Raw genomic sequence first — 20,615 nt, 5'->3', positions numbered from 1 at the left:
ACTAGTCCCTGGTTTTTCGCCCGATCGGAACCAGACCAGTCTAGAACAATTCTCTGGACTCTCTAGATCAATAATTATCAAAAAAAAGTTGAACTTTTGCATTTGGATGGCTGTAATAGGGTCATTTATAAAATGGGCGGGGCAAAATAAATAAAAAAGCCTATAAATCATAAATAAAAACTCAGAACTTCACAAAAATTGGTGAACTTATGTGAAATAACATCATTAACAAGCATGCCAAATTTTATGGAGATCGGACCAAAGGTGGCGCTATAACTGTTAAAAAGCTTTAAAAACATATATTTCCTATGGTAAATGGTCTTTTTCATCTATTATGTCAGTAGTTACATGCTTGCTAAATAAATCTTAATAACTTTTGATGCTTTTATGCTTAAAGGCCTTAAAGGCCTTAATTGCTTGAACCCCGATAAATGCTGCTTGCAGCTTTAATTATTATTATTATTCCGCCGTAAAACGCATCGTGCAGCCCAAACCGTAAGAGCTGGAACTTTGAAACTTTGACAGATGGTAGTACAAAAATCGAGGAAAGGTTCAGAGATTATGACCCCGATTGGCCCATAGGTGGCGCTATAACAACCAAAAGCGCGAAACTGCTCATAACTCCTAGACCGTATGTCGTATACTCAAGTGTCTTATATCATTGGAAAGCTGGACGCCTGACGAACAAAACGTATATCTCCGATTTCATTTCCGCCATGATAGATTTTCCGCCATTTTGAATTTTGTCAAAAATCTACTTTTGCGAACTAGTCCCTGTTTTTTTGCCCGATTGGAACCAAACTAGTGCAGAAATGTTCTCTGGAGACTGAATATCAATAATTATCGAAAAAAAGTGGAAATTTCGATTCACGGTCGCTAAGGGGCGCCAAAACGTACGTTGTGGGAGGGGCCTATTTTACTAAAATGGCTATAACTCCCGATGTAAATGAGGTATCTTCACCAAACTTGGTACACATGTGTATGAGCTTACTCTGGGGTCACAGTAAAAAAATCGCGACGATTGGCCTCATGGTGGCGCTATAAAATGAAAAAAACATAAAACAGGCTATAACCACCTGACCGTTAGTCCGATTGACTTGAAAATTGGTATGCAGTGTCTTGGTCCAAGGTGCCATGTGTGTCTATGAGGACATTGGCGTATCTCAAAAAACATGGCCGCCATTGGCCAACGAAGTTTGAGCACCTATTAGACAAGGTTAACGGAGGCCGATCGGAACGAAACTCAATGGGCATGTTCGGCTCATGGCCCTAAAGGTCTGTAAGAATTTTGAAAGAAATCGGCCACTAGTTGGCGCTAACGAGTTTTACGGCTCTGTAATCACGTGGTGTTACAAATATCCACACAATATGCATATCATTTGATAGATCTCCTCATCCTGAACAACTTTGCCTCAAGAACCATTGCTGTCAATCAAACTGTTCATTAATTATTCATTAATATGTTAAAAACCTACTTTTGCGAACTAGTCCTAGGTTTTTTGCCCGATCGGAACCAGACCAGTCTAGGACAATTCTCTGGACTCTCTAGATCAATAATTATCAAAAAAAAGTTGAACTTTTGCATTTGGATGGCTGTAATAGGGTAATTTATAAAATGGGCGTGTCAAAATACATTAAAAAGCCTATAAATCCCAAATAAAAACTCAGAACTTCACAAAAATTGGTCAGCATATGTGACATAACATCATTAACAAGCATGAAGAATTCTATGGAGATCGGACGATAGGTGGCGCTATAACTGTTAAAAAGCTTTAAAATCATATATTTCCTATGGTAAACTGCCTGTATTGGCTGTAAATGGTCTTTTCCATCTCTGATCATATAATTTTCATATCATAATGTTCAAAACTAGTGCAATACAATTCTCTGGACTCACTAGATCAATAATTGTCAGAAAAAGTTGAACTACTTCATTTGGATAGCTATAATAGGTTCACTTCAAAATCTGGCCTTTACCAAGTGTCCCCGAAAGCCTATATCTCTTTAATCAATGCTCAGACCTTCTTAAAAACAAGTCAGAACGTGTGAAATATCACCCTGAACAAGCATGAAAATTTTCAGACAGATCGGACAAAATTTGCCTCTATAACAGTTAAAAAGGTGAAAATGATATGAATTAATGGCATGTTAAGCCAATAAGTGGTATTTTACTGCCCCCTGCTGTTTAAAATAGTCATTTTCTCATATTGGTATTGGTATCAGCCATGGTAAATCATGATAAATGATGGGTGTGTGTGTGTGTGTGTGTGTGTGTGTGTGTGTGTGTGTGTGTGTGTGTGTGTGTGTGTGTGTGTGTGTGTGTGTGGTACAAATATAACAAAGGTTTTATTTTCCAACATGAAAACAAACATAACAGAGTGCTAGTGCACATACAATAACCGACAATGATAATGGATGAGAGGGGAACTTAAATACACAGATCAAGACAAGGACAACAGGTGACGGTTATGATGATGAGGAGCAGGTGGTGATGAGGAGGGTGATGAGGAGCAGGTGCAGGTGATGACGACAGATGGTGAATGTGATGAAGACAGAAGGTGAATGTGATGAAGGTGAATGTGACACCAATATCACTGAAACATTTGTGTGTGTGTGTGTGTGTGTGTGTGTGTGTGTGTGTGTGTGTGTGTGTGTGTGTGTGTGTGTGTGTGTGTGTGTGTGTAGCATTATTGTGTGTAGCATATGTAGCAAGTATGCATTATTGAGTTAACATGGAAACACTGGTTTGCTTTAGTGCAGAAAACTGGTCAAAATCATGAGGTTTAAAGTGAAAGTGAGCCAATAAGTGGTCTTCTACTGCCCTCTGCTGGCCATTCTACTTATTAATTAAAATTTTCCACATGTGCTTGCATTTATACTTGAATACACACTAAAAATCACTTATATAGCAATAACTATTATAACACAATCATATTTTGTCAGTGTTAATCACTTTATTTGCACTGACACTTCAAATAATTGCTAGTAATGTGGTAAATCATGGTAAATCATGGTTAACTATGCTGTGTGTGTGTGTGTGTGTGTGTGTGTGTGTGTGTGTGTGTGTGTGTGTGTGTGTGTGTGTGTGTAAGCATGCATTGAGTTAACATGGATAAACTGGTTTGCTTTAGTGCAGAAAACTGGTTTAAAGTGAAAGTGAGCCAATAAGTGGTCTTCTACTGCCCTCTGCTGGCCATTCTACTTATTAATGAAATATTTCAACATGTGCTTGCATTCATACTTGAATACACACTAAAAAAATCACTTATATAGCAATAACTATTATAACACAATCATATTTTGTCAGTGTTAATCACTTTATTTGCACTGACACTTCAAATAATTGCTAGTAATGTGATAAATCAGGCTAGAAACATGGTAAATCAAAGTAAATAATACTAGATTGTCGTTTATCTCCTGGTAAATAATACTAGAACGTGGTATATCATGGTAAATCATGGTTAACTATGCTGTGTGTGTGTGTGTGTGTGTGTGTGTGTGTGTGTGTGTGTGTGTGTGTGTGTGTGTAAGCATGCATTGAGTTAACATGGAAAAACTGGTTTGCTTTAGTGCAGAAAACTGGTTTAAAGTGAAAGTGAGCCAATAAGTGGTCTTCTAGTGCCCTCTGCTGGCCATTCTACTTAATAATGAAATATTTTACATGTGCTTTTGCATTCATACTTGGACACACACTAAAAATCACGTATATAACTAACTATTATAACACAATAATATTTTGTCAGTGTTCATCACCTCATTTGCACTGACACTTCACATAATTGCTAGTAATGTGGTTAATCATGCTAGAAACATTGTAAATCATAGTAAATGATACTGAAATGAGGTGTATCAAGGTAAATCATGCTAGAATCCTAATAAATCATTCTGGAACATGGTATATGATAGTAAATCATGCTAGAATCATATTAAATAATTCTAGAATGTGGCAAATCGTTGTGGGAGGAGCCTATTTTACTCAAATGGCTATAACTCAAGAAGTAAATGAGATATCTTCACCAAACTCAGTACACATGTGTATGGGTTCAATTTGAGGTCACAGTAAACAATTTTATGGAGATCGGACCATAGGTGGCGCTATAACTGTTAAAAAGCTTTAAAACCATATATATCCCATGGCAAATTGCCTGTATTGGCTGTAAATGGTCTTTTCCATCTATTATGTCAGTGGTTACATGCTTGCTAAATAAATCTTAATAACTTTTGATGCTTTTGTGCTTAAATGCCTTAAAGGCCTGAACTGCTTGAACCCCGATAAATGCTGCTTGCAGCTTTAATTATTAGGGGTTCAAGCACGAAGTGCTGAAACCCTATTGTAATTGTCCTGATTTTTAGGGGTTCAAGCACGAAGTGCTGAAACCCTATTGTAATTGTCCTGATTTTTAGGGGTTCAAGCACGAATACACACTAAAAAAATCACTTATATAGCAATAACTATTATAACACAATCATATTTTGTCAGTGTTAATCACTTTATTTGCACTGACACTTCAAATAATTGCTAGTAATGTGATAAATCAGGCTAGAAACATGGTAAATCAAAGTAAATAATACTAGATTGTCGTTTATCTCCTGGTAAATAATACTAGACTCGAATAACACCCCTCAATTTGGGGAGAACCTATCAAAGTATGACCCCGATTGGCCCATAGGTGGCGCTATAGCAACCAAAAGCGTGAAACTGCTCATAACTCCTAGACCCTATGTCGTAGACTCAAGTGTCTTATATCATTGGAAAGATGGACGCCTGAAGGTCAAAACGTATATCTCCGATTTCATTTACGGTATGTAAATTTTTCCGCCATTTTGAATTATGTCAAAAACCTACTTTTGCGAACTAGTCCCTGGTTTTGTGTCCGATCGGAACCAAACCAGTGCAGAAATGTTCTCTGGAGTCTGAATATCAATAATTATCAAAAAAAAGTTGAAATTTCGATTCATGGTTTCTAGGGGGCGCTAATTGATCGTTGTGGAAAGAGCCTATTTTACTAAAATGGCTATAACTCGAGAAGTAAATTAGATATCTTCACCAAACTTGGTACATATGTGTATGAGTTCAATTTGGGGTCACGGTAACAAAGTCACGACGATTGAACACTAGGTGGCGCTATAACATGAAAAAAACATGAAAAGGGCTATAACTACCTGACCGTTAGTCCGATTGACTTGAAAATTGGTATGCAGTGTCTTGGTCCAAGGTGCCATGTATGTTTATGAGGACATTGGCGTATCTCAAAAAACATGGCCGCCGTCAGCCAATGAAGTTTGAGCACCTATTAGACAAGGTTAACGGAGGCCGATCGGAACGAAACTCGATGGGCATGTTCGACTCATGGCCCTAGAGGTCTGTAAGAATTTTGAAAGAAATCGGCCACTAGTTGGCGCTAACAAGTTTTATGGCTCTGTAATCACGTGGTGTTACACTTATTGTCATAAAATGCATATCATTTGATAGGTCTCCTCATTCTGAACAACTTTGCCTCAAGAACAATTGCTGTCAATCAAACAGTTCATTAAATATTCACGAATATGTTAAAAACCTACTTTTGCGAACTAGTCCCTGGATTTGTGTCCGATTGTAACCAAACCAGTACAGAAATGTTCCCTGGAGTCTGAATATCAATAATTATCAAAAAAAAGTTGAAATTTCGGTTCCTGGTCACTAGAGGTTGCTAAATTCATGTTGTGGGAGGAGCCTATTTTACTAAAATAGCTATAACTCGAGAAGTAAATGAGATATCTTCACCAAACTTGGTACACATGTGTATGAGTTCAGTCTGGGGTCACAGTAAAGACATCGCGATGATTGAACACTAGGTGGCGCTATAACATGAAAAAAACTTGAAAAGGGCTATGACTACCTGACCGTTAGATATTAACGTATCTCATGTATCTCAAAAAAACATGGCCGCCATCGACCAATGAAATTTGAGCACCTATTAGACAAGGTTAATGGAGGCCGATCGGAACAAAACTCGATGGGCATGTTCAACTCATGGCCGTAGAGGTCTGTAAGAGTTTTGAAAGAAGTCGGCCACTAGTTGGCGCTAACGAGTTTTACGGCTCTGTAATCACGTGGTGTTACACTTATCGTAACAAAATGCATAACTGCTTGAACCCCGATAAATGCTGCTTGCAGCTTTAATTTTTATTATTATTATTATTATTATTATTATTATTTTCCGCTAAAACGCATCGTGCAGACCAAACCGTAAGAGCTGGAACCTTGAAACTTGGCCAAATGGTAGTCCTCAATTTGGGGAGAAACTATCAAAGTATGACCCCGATTGGCCCATAGGTGGCGCTATAGCAACCAAAAGCGCGAAACTGCTCATAACTCCTAGACCCTATGTCGTAGACTCAAGTGTCTTATATCATTGGAAAGATGGACGCCTGAAGGTCAAAACGTATATCTCCGATTTCATTTACAGTATGTAAATTTTTCCGCCATTTTGAATTATGTCAAAAACCTACTTTTGCGAACTAGTCCCTGGTTTTGTGTCCGATCGGAACCAAACCAGTGCAGAAATGTTCTCTGGAGTCTGAATATCAATAATTATCAAAAAAAAGTTGAAATTTCGATTCATGGTTTCTAGGGGGCGCTAATTGATCGTTGTGGAAAGAGCCTATTTTACTAAAATGGCTATAACTCGAGAAGTAAATTAGATATCTTCACCAAACTTGGTACATATGTGTATGAGTTCAATTTGGGGTCACGGTAACAAAGTCACGACGATTGAACACTAGGTGGCGCTATAACATGAAAAAAACATGAAAAGGGCTATAACTACCTGACCGTTAGTCCGATTGACTTGAAAATTGGTATGCAGTGTCTTGGTCCAAGGTGCCATGTATGTTTATGAGGACATTGGCGTATCTCAAAAAACATGGCCGCCGTCAGCCAATGAAGTTTGAGCACCTATTAGACAAGGTTAACGGAGGCCGATCGGAACGAAACTCGATGGGCATGTTCGACTCATGGCCCTAGAGGTCTGTAAGAATTGTGAAAGAAATCGGCCACTAGTTGGCGCTAACAAGTTTTATGGCTCTGTAATCACGTGGTGTTACACTTATTGTCATAAAATGCATATCATTTGATAGGTCTCCTCATTCTGAACAACTTTGCCTCAAGAACAATTGCTGTCAATCAAACAGTTCATTAAATATTCACGAATATATTAAAAACCTACTTTTGCGAACTAGTCCCTGGATTTGTGTCCGATTGTAACCAAACCAGTACAGAAATGTTCCCTGGAGTCTGAATGTCAATAATTATCAAAAAAAGTTGAAATTTCGGTTCCTGGTCACTAGAGGTTGCTAAATTCATGTTGTGGGAGGAGCCTATTTTACTAAAATAGCTATAACTCGAGAAGTAAATGAGATATCTTCACCAAACTTGGTACACATGTGTATGAGTTCAGTCTGGGGTCACAGTAAAGACATCGCGATGATTGAACACTAGGTGGCGCTATAACATGAAAAAAACTTGAAAAGGGCTATGACTACCTGACCGTTAGATATTAACGTATCTCATGTATCTCAAAAAAACATGGCCGCCATCGACCAATGAAATTTGAGCACCTATTAGACAAGGTTAATGGAGGCCGATCGGAACAAAACTCGATGGGCATGTTCAACTCATGGCCGTAGAGGTCTGTAAGAGTTTTGAAAGAAGTCGGCCACTAGTTGGCGCTAACGAGTTTTACGGCTCTGTAATCACGTGGTGTTACACTTATCGTAACAAAATGCATAACTGCTTGAACCCCGATAAATGCTGCTTGCAGCTTTAATTATTATTATTATTTTTCCGCCATAAAACGCATCGTACAGCCCAAACCGTAAGACCTAGAGACTTGAAACTTTGCCAGATGGTAGTACTATTGCTCGCTACTCAGATACACGGACTCAGCCCAATCGGCCCATAGGTGGCGCTATAGCAACCAAAAGCGCGAAACAGCTCATAACTCCTAGACCTTATGTCGTAGACTCAAGTGTCTTATATCATTGGAAAGCTGGACGCCTGACGAACAAAACGTATATCTCCGATTTCATTTCCGTCATGATAGATTTTCCGCCATTTTGAATTTTGTCAAAAACCTACTTTTGCGAACTAGTCCCTGTTTTTTTGCCCGATCGGAACCAAACCAGTGCAGAATTGTTCTCTGGAGTCTGAAGATCAATAATTATCGAAAAAAAGTCGAAATTCCGATTCTTGGTCGCTAGGGGGTGATAAATTAATGTTGTGGGAGGAGCCTATTTTACTAAAATGGCTATAACTCGAGAAGTAAATGAGATATCTTCACCAAACTTGGTACACATGTGTAAGAGGTCAATCTGAGGTCACAGTAAACAAATTGCGTCGATTGGCCACATGGTGGCGCTATAAAACAAAACAAAAACGTATAGACACCTGACCGTTTTTCCGAATGACTTGAAATTTGGTATGCAGTGTCTTGGCCCAAGGGGCCATGTATGTCTAAAAGGAATATGGCGTATCTAAAAAAACATGGCCGCCATTGGCCAATGAGGTTTGAGCACCGTTGACGAAGTCCGATCGGAGCGAAACTCGGTGGGCATGTTCGGCTCAAGCCCCTAGAGGTCTGTAAGAATTTTGAAAGAAATCGGCCACTAGTTGGCGCTAACGAGTTTTATGGCTCTGTAATCACGTGATGTTACACTTATCATCACAAAATGCATATCATCTGATAGATCTGCTTATGCTGAACAACTTTGCCTCAAGAACCATTGCTGTCAATCAAACCGTTCATTAAATATTCATGAATATGTTAAAAACCTACTTTTGCAAACTAGTCCCTGGTTTTTTGCCCGATCGGAACCAGACCAGTCTAGAACAATTCTCTGGACTCTCTAGATCAATAATTATCGAAAAAAAGTTGAACTTTTTTTAATTTTGGTGGCTGTAATAGGGTAATTTATAAAAGGGGCGTGGCAAAATACACTAAAAAGCCTATAAATCATAAATGAAAACTCAGAATTTGACAAAAATTGGTGCGCATATGTGACATAACATCATTAACAAGCGTACCAAATTTTATGGAGATCGGACCAAAGGTGGCGCTATAACTGTTAAAAAGCTTTAAAATCATATATTTCCTATGGTACATTGCCTGTATTGGCAGTAAATGGTCTTTTCCATCTACTATGTCAGTGGTTACATGCTTGCTTAATAACTCTTAATAACTTTTGATGCTTTTGTGCTTAAATGCCTTAAAGGCCTTAACTGCTTGAACCCCGATAAATGCTGCTTGCAGCTTTAATTATTATTATTATTTTTCCGCCATAAAACGCATCGTGCAGCCCAAACCGTAAGACCTAGAGACTTGAAACTTTGCCAGATGGTAGTACTATTGCTCGCTACTCAGATACACGGACTCAGCCCAATCGGCCCATAGGTGGCGCTATAGCAATCAAAAGCGCGAAACTGCTCAGAACTCCCAGACCGTAAGGCGTAGCTTCAAGTGTCTTATATCATTGAAATCCAGAGCTCCTGAAGAAAAAAACGTATATCTCCGATTTCATTTCCGCCATGATAGATTTTTCGCCATTTTGAATTTTGTCAAAAAACTACTTTTGCAAACTAGTCCCTGGTTTTTCGCCCGATCGGAACCAAACCAGTGCAGAATTGTTCTCTGGAGTCTGAAGATCAATAATTATCGAAAAAACGTTGAAATTTCGATTCATGGTACCTAGGGGGTGCAAAATTAACGTTGTGGGAGGAGCCTATTTTACTAAAATGGCTATAACTCAAGAAGTAATTAAGTAAACTTCACCAAACTTGGTACACATGTGTAAGAGGGCACTCTGAGGTCACAGTAAAAAAAATTGCGTCAATTGGCCACATGGTGGCGCTATAAAAAAAAATAAACGTATAGACACCTGACCGTTTTTCCGAATTACTTGAAATTTGGTATGCAGTGTCTTGGCCCAAGGGGCCATGTATGTGTAAAAGGATATTGGCGTATCTCGAAAAACATGGCCGCCATTGGCCAATGAGGTTTGAGCACCGTTAACGAAGTCCGATCGGAGCGAAACTCGGTGGGCATGTTCGGCTCAAGCCCCTAGAGGTCTGTAACAATTTTGAAAGAAATCGGCCACTAGTTAGCGCTAATGAGTTTTAAGGCTCTGTAATCACTTGGTGTTACACTTATTGTCACAAAATGCATATCATTTGATAGATCTCCTCACTTTTGCATTTGCCTGGCTGTAACAGGGTAATTTACAAAAGGGGCGTGGCAAAATACACTAAAATGCCTATAAATCATAAATGAAAACTCAGAATTTCACAAAAATTGGTGAGCATATGTGACATAACATCATTAACAAGCATGCCAAATTTTATGGAGATCGGACCAAAGGTGGCGCTAAAACTGTTAAAAAGCTTTAAAACCATATATTTCCCATGGTAAACTGCCTGTATTGGCTGTAAATGGTCTTTTCCGTCTATTATGTCAATTGTTAAATGCCTGCTAAATAAAACTTAATGTCTTTTGATGCTTGTGTGCTTAAAGGCCTTAAAGGCCTTAACTGCTTGAACCCCGATAAATGCTGCTTGCAGCTTTAATTATTATTATTATTCTGCCGTAAAACGCATCGTGCAGCCCAAACCGTAAGAGCTGGAACTTTGAAACTTTGCCAGATGGTAGTACAAAAATCGAGGAAAGGTTCAGAGATTATGACCCCGATTGGCCCATAGGTGGCGCTATAACAACCAAAAGCGCGAAACTGCTCATAACTCCTAGACCGTATGTCGTAGACTCAAGTGTCTTATATCATTGGAAAGCTGGATGCCTGACGAACAAAACGTTTATCTCCGATTTCATTTCCGCCATGATAGATTTTCCGCCATTTTGAATTTTGTCAAAAACCTACTTTTGCGAACTAGTCCCTGGTTTTTTGCCCGATTGGAACCAAACCAGTGCAGAAATGTTCTCTGGAGTCTGAATATCAATAATTATCAAAAAAAAAGTTGAAATTTCGATTCACGGTCGCTAAGGTGCGGCAAAACGTATGTTGTCGGAGGGGCCTATTTTACTAAAATGGCTATAACTCCCGAAGTAAATGAGGTATCTTCACCAAACTTTGTACACATGTGTAAGAGTTCAATCTGGGGTCACAGTAAAAAAATCGCGACGATTGGCCTCATGGTGGCGCTATAACATGAAAAAAACATAAAACAGGCTATAACCACCTGACCGTTAGTCCGATTGACTTGAAAATTGGTATGCAGTGTCTTGGTCCAAGGTGCCATGTTTATCTATGAGGACATTGGCGTATCTCAAAAAACATGGCCGCCATCGGCCAATGAAGTTTGAGCACCTATTAGACAAGGTTAACGGAGGTCGACCGGAACGAAACTCAATGGGCATGTTCGGCTCATGGCCCTAGAGGTCTGTAAGAATTTTGAAATAAATTGGCCACTAGTTGGCGCTAACGAGGTTTACGGCTCTGTAATCACGTAGTGTTACAAATATCCACACAATATGCATATCATTTGATAGATCTCCTCATCCTGAACAACTTTGCCTCAAGAACCATTGCTGTCAATCAAACTGTTCATTAATTATTCATGAATATATTTAAAACCTACTTTTGCGAACTAGTCCAAGGTTTTTTCGCCCGATCGGAACCAGACCAGTCTAGGACAATAATATGGACACTCTAGATCAATAATTATCAAAAAAAAGTTTAACTTTTGCATTTGGCTGGCTGTAATGTGGTCATTTAGAAAAGGGGCGTGGCAAAATACACTAAAAAGCCTATAAATCCTAAATGAAAACTCAGAACTTCACAAAAATTGGTGAGCATATGTGTCATGACATCATTAACAAGCATGGCAAATTGTATGGAGATCGGACCAAAGGTGGCGCTATAACTGTTAAAAAGCTTTAAAACCATATATTTCCTATGGTACATTGCCTGTATTGGCTCTAAATGGTGTTTTCCATCTATTATGTCAGTGGTTACAAACTTGCTAAATAAAACTTAATAACTTTTGATGCTTTTGTGCTTAAAAACCTTAAAGGCCTTAATAGCTTGAACCCTGATAAATGCTGCTTGCAGCTTTAATTCATAAATTGGAATTGAATTTCCCAGTCCAGGGTTTTTCCTGGCTCAAAATGGGACGGAGGTGGTAAAATCGTAACACTAGGGGGGTCCGGGGGCATGCCCCCCCCAGGAGAAAATTTTGTACATTTTAAAGATAAATTCCTTAATCTGGTGCACTTTGAGTCACTCGAATCTGTTGTTAAAAATAAATAATAATCCACCTGCCAACCACCCATATTCTTTGATTTAGATATCTGCATCTGATCATCACATTACAATTATTCAATTAAGCATGATAATATGGTAACATATCACACTGAAGTAGGCTGATTTAAAATTAACATTTATTTAAATTAAAAGTTCTTCTTTTGGCAAAATTACATTTCCTTTATAGCCTAAACAGAGGCTTTACTCCCTTTAAACTTAAATTGTCAATGTTTCATTTTTGAAAACACTCTTATCGGAATAATTTTTGTACCTTTATAAAGAGCATTTTCCCCTAATTTTATTTAATGTATCCTCTAAATTTCATTTCAAATTCTTACATTTTATCAATACATTCAATTAAAATAATAAGACACTAGGCTGTTACCAATCAAATTAAATAATTTACATTGAAAAATTATAACTGTATTAAATGAGATTATGAGATTGTTTTAAATATTTTTTGAATATACAAATAAGGAATGTTGAAAAGAATGCTACTTTATGAAACTAAACCGCCAGTAGGAGGCGGCAGGCGGCCGTCTTAATGAGCGAGTCATTGAGTCATTCATTTAAACGATTCGTTCAAACGGCTGATTTATTCAGAATGAGGCGGTTTAATAATGGGTAATTGAATCATTGACTCGAGTGATTAGTTCAAAACGCTGAATCATTCAGTAATGAATCATAGATGCGTGTTACTGTGAGATGTGCTATGGTTCTATTGTTTGGAACTATTTTCGCTGCTGAAACAGAACAAAAACAGTCATTGCGTCTAAAAATGTAAGTAACTTAATTTTAACTATTTGTTTATTGAACTGTTATGAAATCAATATCTCGGTTTCAATCGTGATGGCATTCAGGAAAACAGCACTCTGGTCGTGTGTAGCCTATTAGTGCTGGGCGGTTTACCGGTTCATACCGAATACCGGTGTTTATTTTTGTTACGATATGAAATTTTAATATACCGCAATACCGGTGTATGTCGCTTTAATCGGAACGCGGCGCAGCGCGACACAGTCTCACCCCTCATTTACAACACACGTCTGCGGCGCATTACAGCTGCGACAAGGTTTTATTCCGTCCTCCACGCGGTGCGTCAAAATAGACTAGGCGCCTATATTTAGCGAAGCGGCGCAGAGAGCCGCTTCTGGGAAGCTTCGATCTGAAACACAAGTATTGACTAGAATGGGCACGAGACGTGTGGGGGTGAGAGTGTCTTTTTTCTCGCGGCGCGCGTGTTTTTATACTGTATTAACGTATCTGAAGTGAACTGACGGTCTTTAGAAAAGTTTCTTTGGTATTACGATTGAATCTTTCTTTATCTTTCCTGATAAAGCAGTGTTTATGAGCGTTGCTGCTTTGTGTACAGCCGTTACCGGGGAAACCACTGTTTCTGCCGCTCCTAAAGCGCGTCCTGCTGGCACCTCTTTGTAAACAGCCTTGCAAACCTGTATTATTAATATTAGTGTGGATTTTTTCTATAATATTCACTCATGACAATAAAATAGGGCATTATAAGTAAATCTACTGCAGTATTTCCTCTCTCACTCAGTAGAAAATGTGGTTAACACCCATCATGCTTGAAAAAAAAACAAAAAAAAACGGTAAAAACCGTGAAACCGGTATAATTTAGAAAAAAACCGTGATGTTGATTTTTGGTCAAACCGCCCAGCACTATAGCCTATATAACGTTATTGTTTTTTAACTATAATTAATATGTTATAAATAACGGCGCGAACCTCAACAGCGCTGTTACCGTCCGTACATTAGGTAAGTTACCATGATGGGAGTTCCGTGTCTTTATTACACTCAACACATTATAATGATTTATCTGTCTTCCACCCTTGATTGAATGGAATGTTGTTATTACTTGGCCCGCTCGACCCGCGGATTATGATCCGTGCAGCACTATGGACACAAGCGGGAACCGCAACAGAACCGTCACGGTGGAAAAAGTGTATATGAGCACGTGACTGTCTGTCCGAGTTTTGTCGAGAGGCGGAGGCGGCATGAAATTTGACGGAGGCGGCCGCCTCAATTGTCTATGCAGGAAAAACCCTGCAGTCAAATCTGCTATTTAGCCTAGTTGTGTTTTGTTGGCAGTGTTGTTGGAAGCCTTGCTGAGGAATGGTACTTCGGCAGGGAAAAGCACTGCATACTGCAGGAAGTCATCAAATGGAACAGACCCTGGATCCCAAACCCAACATGAGGCACAGAAAGAGGACTCCACTGCAGATTTAACAAAAGGATTTACTAAGGAGCAAGCTGAAGGTGTACAAAGGCAAGTGTGTATAAATTATTAGGGCCCAAGCACTGAAGGTGCCATCGTCCCTATTGTTTTCTTAAGGATTATTATTTATTAATTTGTTTATCTTTATTTAAGATCTGGGTGCTTTTGGGACCTTTAACATGTTTAACGTCTTGTGAATTTTGCAGTCCATAAACTAGGAGCATATACACTCACCAGCCACTTTATTAGGTATACACTGCTTGTATTGGGTTGGACACCCTTTACTACCCAGAGCATGTAACCAGTTGATCTTTGCTGAAGTTGTCTTGATAAGAGAACCAGTTTAAGGACCTTTGATGAATGGAAAGACAAGGCTGCAGCCTGGCACAAACTTAAAGGTTCTTAGAAGACTTCTAGCTCAGCATCATATTCACGTTAGAATTTCTCAGAATCAGCCATTAATATCATTATATATATATATATATATATATATATATATATATATATATATATATATATATAATGTACAATACATACATACATACATATATATATATATATATATATATATATATATATATATGTATGTATTGTACAGGGATTTGCAGTCAAAGACCCAGAACCAGAAATGATTAAGACAAGAGTCAGACTTATAATAAAGAAAAGATTTACTGAAGATAGTTTGCAGTTTCATCAGCAGAAGTCAGCTTCAAGACTCACAAGGAGTTTGTAGGCCGCCCTACTTACAGTTACAAAGATCACAGCAATTATACCCTTCACCAAGGTTTAAGCTACATTCTTGTTTCAGGTTGAATGATTCTAATCGGCTAGATAAACATAGTAATTTTCCACACATACAGATAGACTGAAGCATATCTCCATTGATTATGCAGCTGACACTCGGACCCTGAATTTAGGCACATCGTGACCTTCCAGGTCACAGATTTGGGTTGCTGGGTGCCAGCCTGTCCAGAACAACAACTCAGTCAATCTCGAATAATGCCAGTGGTTTCTTAACCTGTAACCAAAAAGACCAACACACACACTGACACACAGCTTTTCCAAAGTTGCATTTGGCCAGTCTCTAACTATATACAGGAGAGTCTTCTCAAAACATCAAGATAATACGTTCTTTCTCTCAAGGAGAGGACACTTTAATATAACACAGTTCTCAAGAAAAGGCCACATTAGTCAACGCAGTAAAGTAAAGCTTTAACTAAGAAATGGTCACTCAAACTATTGGTTCCAATAACCCTTGTGACCTAGTTGTCAGGGTACCCCAGAAAAGCAGATTGATGTATTGACACATGTTGAAGACCTTTCTCAAACAAGACATCTTTCCATATTTAATTTCTGGAAGCCAGGCTAAATAAGCAAGCACTGTTACTGCATTCAGATATCAAATACAGACATTAGATACATGAAAATACCTGAATAGAACATTTCAGTAATCACACTGGTAACTTCTATAACACAGTAAAATCTCACAAGCCTGGAGAAGTCATTCAACTCGTGTGATGTTGAGAAGGAAAAATATTGATTAATACCTTGATTACAATCACTCAATTACATGTACATTTAACCCTCTGGGGTCTAAGGGGTTTTTGGGGTCCTTGAGATGTTCTGACATGCCCTGACAAAGGTGTAATTACACTCTATTTAGCACAAACAGGGCTACCATAATATGTGAGCAACCTTTAGTTTTTAGTTTTTTCAATAACCATGCATGTACATGTACATGCATGGTTATTGAAAAAACTAAAAACTAAAGTTTCTGAAATAAGGCCACAAAACACATACTAAATATGTGTCGTTGCCTAGAGTTTTTTCTTCAAAATGATGTGAAAATCATCCTGCCTAATCATTCACATAAAACAATACATTGATTTAAATCTTGTCAAACACTTTTTGTTTGGAAAGGCAATATGCGCAAAGGGCGTCAACGATCCAACACCATCATGCATATTTAGTGGTTCACACCTGAGGAGACAATGGGGCCCACATACTTAATGAGCCATTCATTCAGGTGTGTGACTGAGCCACAAGAAAGAATGCAAGAGCATTGGTTCACAGTTGGAAGCATCTCAATTTTTTTTTTTTTTTTTTCACAAATTGTGCTTGCAAATTGTATAATATCCAAGGAAAACATGTCTAGTAATTATGTAGTTAATTCTCATGCTGTATTTTCAGTTTTGTAATATGTATCCTCTCCCCAAATTTGTCAATAATAAAACACAATAAAAATTATTTAAAGAAAAGGCTTATATTTACCTTTTTAAAATTTGTTTACATCTACCTTGTAAATATATATTTTTTATTAAAAAGGTTACAATTACAACAACAATTGTTTCAAGTGTAATCTTTCTTTGTAAAAATTAAAGTATACATTTTATCATACATATTTCAAAGTTAAGGATTCATTACTTTGAATATAGCCTACATTGAAAAAACATGCTATATTTAACATATTAGCAAAAATTGGCAAACAAAAGCTTATTTGAGGTGGCAGATATTTTACAGTAAAAATATATAATCTATCCAAAACTAGTCAACGAAATGTTGTCTTTCATGTCTGTAACATAGGTCTTTCGTTTTTATTATAAGGAATATAAATGTTAATTTGCAGTTTAATGCGTTGCTTATACAAATACATTTTATTTCAACATATTTCAGTCGATTTTTACTCACGTCTGTATAGCAATATAGTTTGCTAAAAGCGGATCATTCATTCACACACAGAAATGCGATAAACAGCGCGCATCTCTGCCGTTCATTCATTCACACACAGAGACGCGATTCACTTGAGAATGAAAAAAACTTACTACAGTATTCCATCTGTTGCTCCTCGAAATACCAGCACTTCTGAGGTACATTTTCCATTATTATTATTCCTCACAGCGCTGCGAGACTGTGAGATCTGAATAAACTTGATGTGTTTTCTCGAGCTGATATGGGAGCGTTCACAGTTTGCATGGATTACCTCATTCATTTGCATTTGAATAGCGCGCACTCTCCGTGGGCGGGGCAGATTAAAACATAATGAGCTGAGATGAGAACGACTGACATCTCTCTCTTTTCATACAGATTACATAAACAGAGAATATTTGTTTTTTATAAAAAATACTTCATTTAAAAGAAGAGAATTCAAGCTTCATGCCTGTGTGTCTGTATGCCTGTTTGACTGAGTATTCGCTGAGTTATGGTTCATTTTCGGACGCGTTTCAGAATTGACTTCACTGACAGAGAGAAAGCAGAACTCGCATCATGTTTATTTTTCTTTATTTGGCAAAAAGCACAACACTTTGCTTTTATTGTGAGTATACACAAATATAATACACACTTAACAGGATCGATTGATGGACCGGCGCGGTCATTGTTGAAACGTTGGAGCACTGTCTATGAGCAGAATGGCGTCTAAGCGATTGTGGTGTTCTGTTCTTGGGTGTAATAATGAACACAGCAGTCATTTTGATGTTGTGAGCAACCTTTAGTTTTCAGAGCTGTTTTTGACCAGGTAAAATGAGTGTTTCTTACATGACTAATGAGAATTTTTAATTAAAGTATATTACAAACTTTTAATTTAGACCCTAAAGAATCATATTAGCTTGTACAAAAATGGCATTATATGACCCCTTTAATCATCCATCACAATGAGTAAAACCAAAGAATATATTTCTGATAAATATATTTTTTCTACAGCAAAAGATTGTTGAGCATCACAAAATAGAAGTGTCTGTAAGAAAATAGCTAAAGAATTGAAAATCCCCATTTTGACCATCAGGGCAATAATTAAGAAGTTATAATCAACTAAAGATGTTACGAATCTGCCAGGAAGAGGACGTGTGTCTATATTGTCTTAAAGGAGAACTCCGGTCAATTTTAACATTGAGCTCATTTTTTTGTAAATTTGGAGCGCTGTCAATACAGAGAACAACGACAAAAATCGGTGTTGCCTACACCATGTTATTGTCACGCTGAGGCAAGGATCAAGCAGAGAGAGAATCCAAGTGCAAGCATACATTTAATAAAACAAACAGGTAATCCAGGCGGAACACGGAACTCAGGACAAGAACAGGTAACAGTACATTAAACAACGACCGACAACCAACAACTGAAGCACAGAGGTTTAAATACACAGACAAACAAGCTAAACAAGATAACAAGGGGGTGTGGCTAATTAGAAACACCTGGGAGAACTAATAAGCAAGAAAAACTACAAAGGACTACAAAACATGACACAGAACAGGAAATAACAAAAGTGCACACAAGACAAGGGAAACACAGGACAGGAAACATTACATAGCCCCCCACCTAAGGAGTGGATTCCAGACACTCCTCAGAAGAGAAAAAAAAAAGTCCAGGAGGGTGGTGGGTCTGATCCGGGGGCTGGACGGGGGGCCAGGCCCGTGGAGCGGAAGAGGGCCTGAAAACTCCGGCAGGGCAGAAGGCCAGGGCGGAGCAGGCTGTGCAGGCAGCCAGAGCGAAGAAGGCTGTGCAGGCGGCCAGGGCGGAGCAGGCTGTGCAGGCGGCCAGAGCGGAGCAGGCTGTGCAGGCGGCCAGAGCGGAGCAGGCTGTGCAGGCGGCCAGGGCGGAGCAGGCGTTGCAGGCGGCCAGGGCGGAGCAGGCGGCCAGGGCGGAGCAGGCGGTGCAGGCGGCCAGGGTGGAGGCGACCCTTCAGGCGGCCAGGGAGGAGACGACCCTTCAGGCGACCATGGCACAGGAACAGACACCGGCTCAGAGGAGACCATCTTGTCCGAAGACCCCTCGGGCGACCACGGCGGTGAAGACCCCTCGGGCGGCCACGGCGGTGAAGACCCTTCGGGTGGCCACGGCGGTGAAGACCCTTCGGGCGGCCACGGCGGAGAAGACCCTTCGGGTGGCCACGGCGGTGAAGACCCTTCGGGCGGCCACGGCGTAGAAGACCCCTCGGGCGGCCAGGGCTGAGACGACCCTTTGGGCGGCCAGGGCGGAGATGACCCTTTGGGCGGCCAGGGCGGAGACGACCCTTCAGGCGGCCAGGGCGGAACAGGAGACCACCCCTCTGGCAGTCCTGGCGGATCGGGCTGGTCCGGAGGTGTATTGCCCCCCCCCAAAATTTTCTTGGGGAGGCTCCCCGGTAAAGAGTCCTGGACCAGCGATGAAGAGGGCTTTGAGCTGGGCAGGACCAGCAGCGAAGAGGGCTTTGAGCTGGGCAGGACCAGCGGCGAAGAGGGCTCTGAGCTGGGCAGGACCAGCGGCGAAGAGGGCTCTGAGCTGGGCAGGACCAGCGGCGAAGAGGGCTCTGAGCTGGGCAGGACCAGCGGTGAAGAAGGTTTTGAGCTGGGCAGTGATGAGAGCTCTGTGCTGGGCAGCGATGAGAGCTCTGTGCTGGGCAGCGATGAGAGCTCTGTGCTGGGCAGCGATGAGAGCTCTGTGCTGGGCAGCGATGAGAGCTCTGTGCTGGGCAGATCCAGCGATGAGGGCTCTGTGCTGGGCAGCGATGAGAGCTCTGTGCTGGGCAGCGATGAGAGCTCTGTGCTGGGCAGATCCAGCGATGAGGGCTCTGTGCTGGGCAGATCCAGCGGCGAAGAAGGCTCTGAGCCTGGCGGAACCAGCGGCGAAGAGGGCTCTGAGCTGGGCGGAACCAGCGGCGAAGAGGGCTCTGAGCTGGGCGGAACCAGCGGCGAAGAGGGCTCTGAGCTGGGCGGAACCAGCGGCGAAGAGAGCTCTGAGCTGGGCGGAACCAGCGGCGAAGAGGGCTCTGAGCTGGGCGGAACCAGCGGCGAAGAGGGCTCTGAGCTGGGCGGAACCAGCGGCGAAGAGAGCTCTGAGCTGGGCGGAACCAGCGATGAAGAGGACTCTGAGCTGGGTGGGACCAGCGGCGAAGGAGACTCTGGGCTGGCGTGAAGTGCAGGCTTGGCTGGACTGGCGTGAAGCTCTGGATCAGCAGAAGCGACGTGAACAGTCTCTGGATCAGCAGAAGCGACGTGAACAGTCTCTGGATCAGCAGAAGCGACGTGAACAGTCTCTGGATCAGCAGAAGTGCGCTCTGAGCTTGACGGGACCAGCGGCGGCGAAGATGCGGCTGAACTGGACGGGACGTGAAGATCAGGTG

At 40.4% G+C, this 20,615-nt stretch overlaps 1 protein-coding gene across 2 annotated transcripts in view; it reads left to right on the top strand.

Annotated features, from left to right (window-relative positions):
* LOC308687806 (dnaJ homolog subfamily B member 14-like) overlaps positions 1-20,615 on the top strand; it is a 243,745-nt gene that overhangs the window by 182,602 nt on the left and 40,528 nt on the right. For both annotated transcript variants that reach the window (XM_081360610.1, XM_081360611.1), the window contains one exon: positions 14,395-14,572. In XM_081360610.1, coding sequence (XP_081216736.1) covers positions 14,395-14,572 — 178 coding nt within the window. The remainder of the gene's footprint in view (positions 1-14,394; positions 14,573-20,615) is intronic.

Source organism: Scardinius erythrophthalmus (genome assembly GCF_964197995.2).
Source record: "Scardinius erythrophthalmus genome assembly, chromosome: 3".
Taxonomy (NCBI): Eukaryota; Metazoa; Chordata; class Actinopteri; order Cypriniformes; family Leuciscidae; genus Scardinius; species Scardinius erythrophthalmus.
This window is presented reverse-complemented; position numbering and strand designations above follow the sequence as displayed.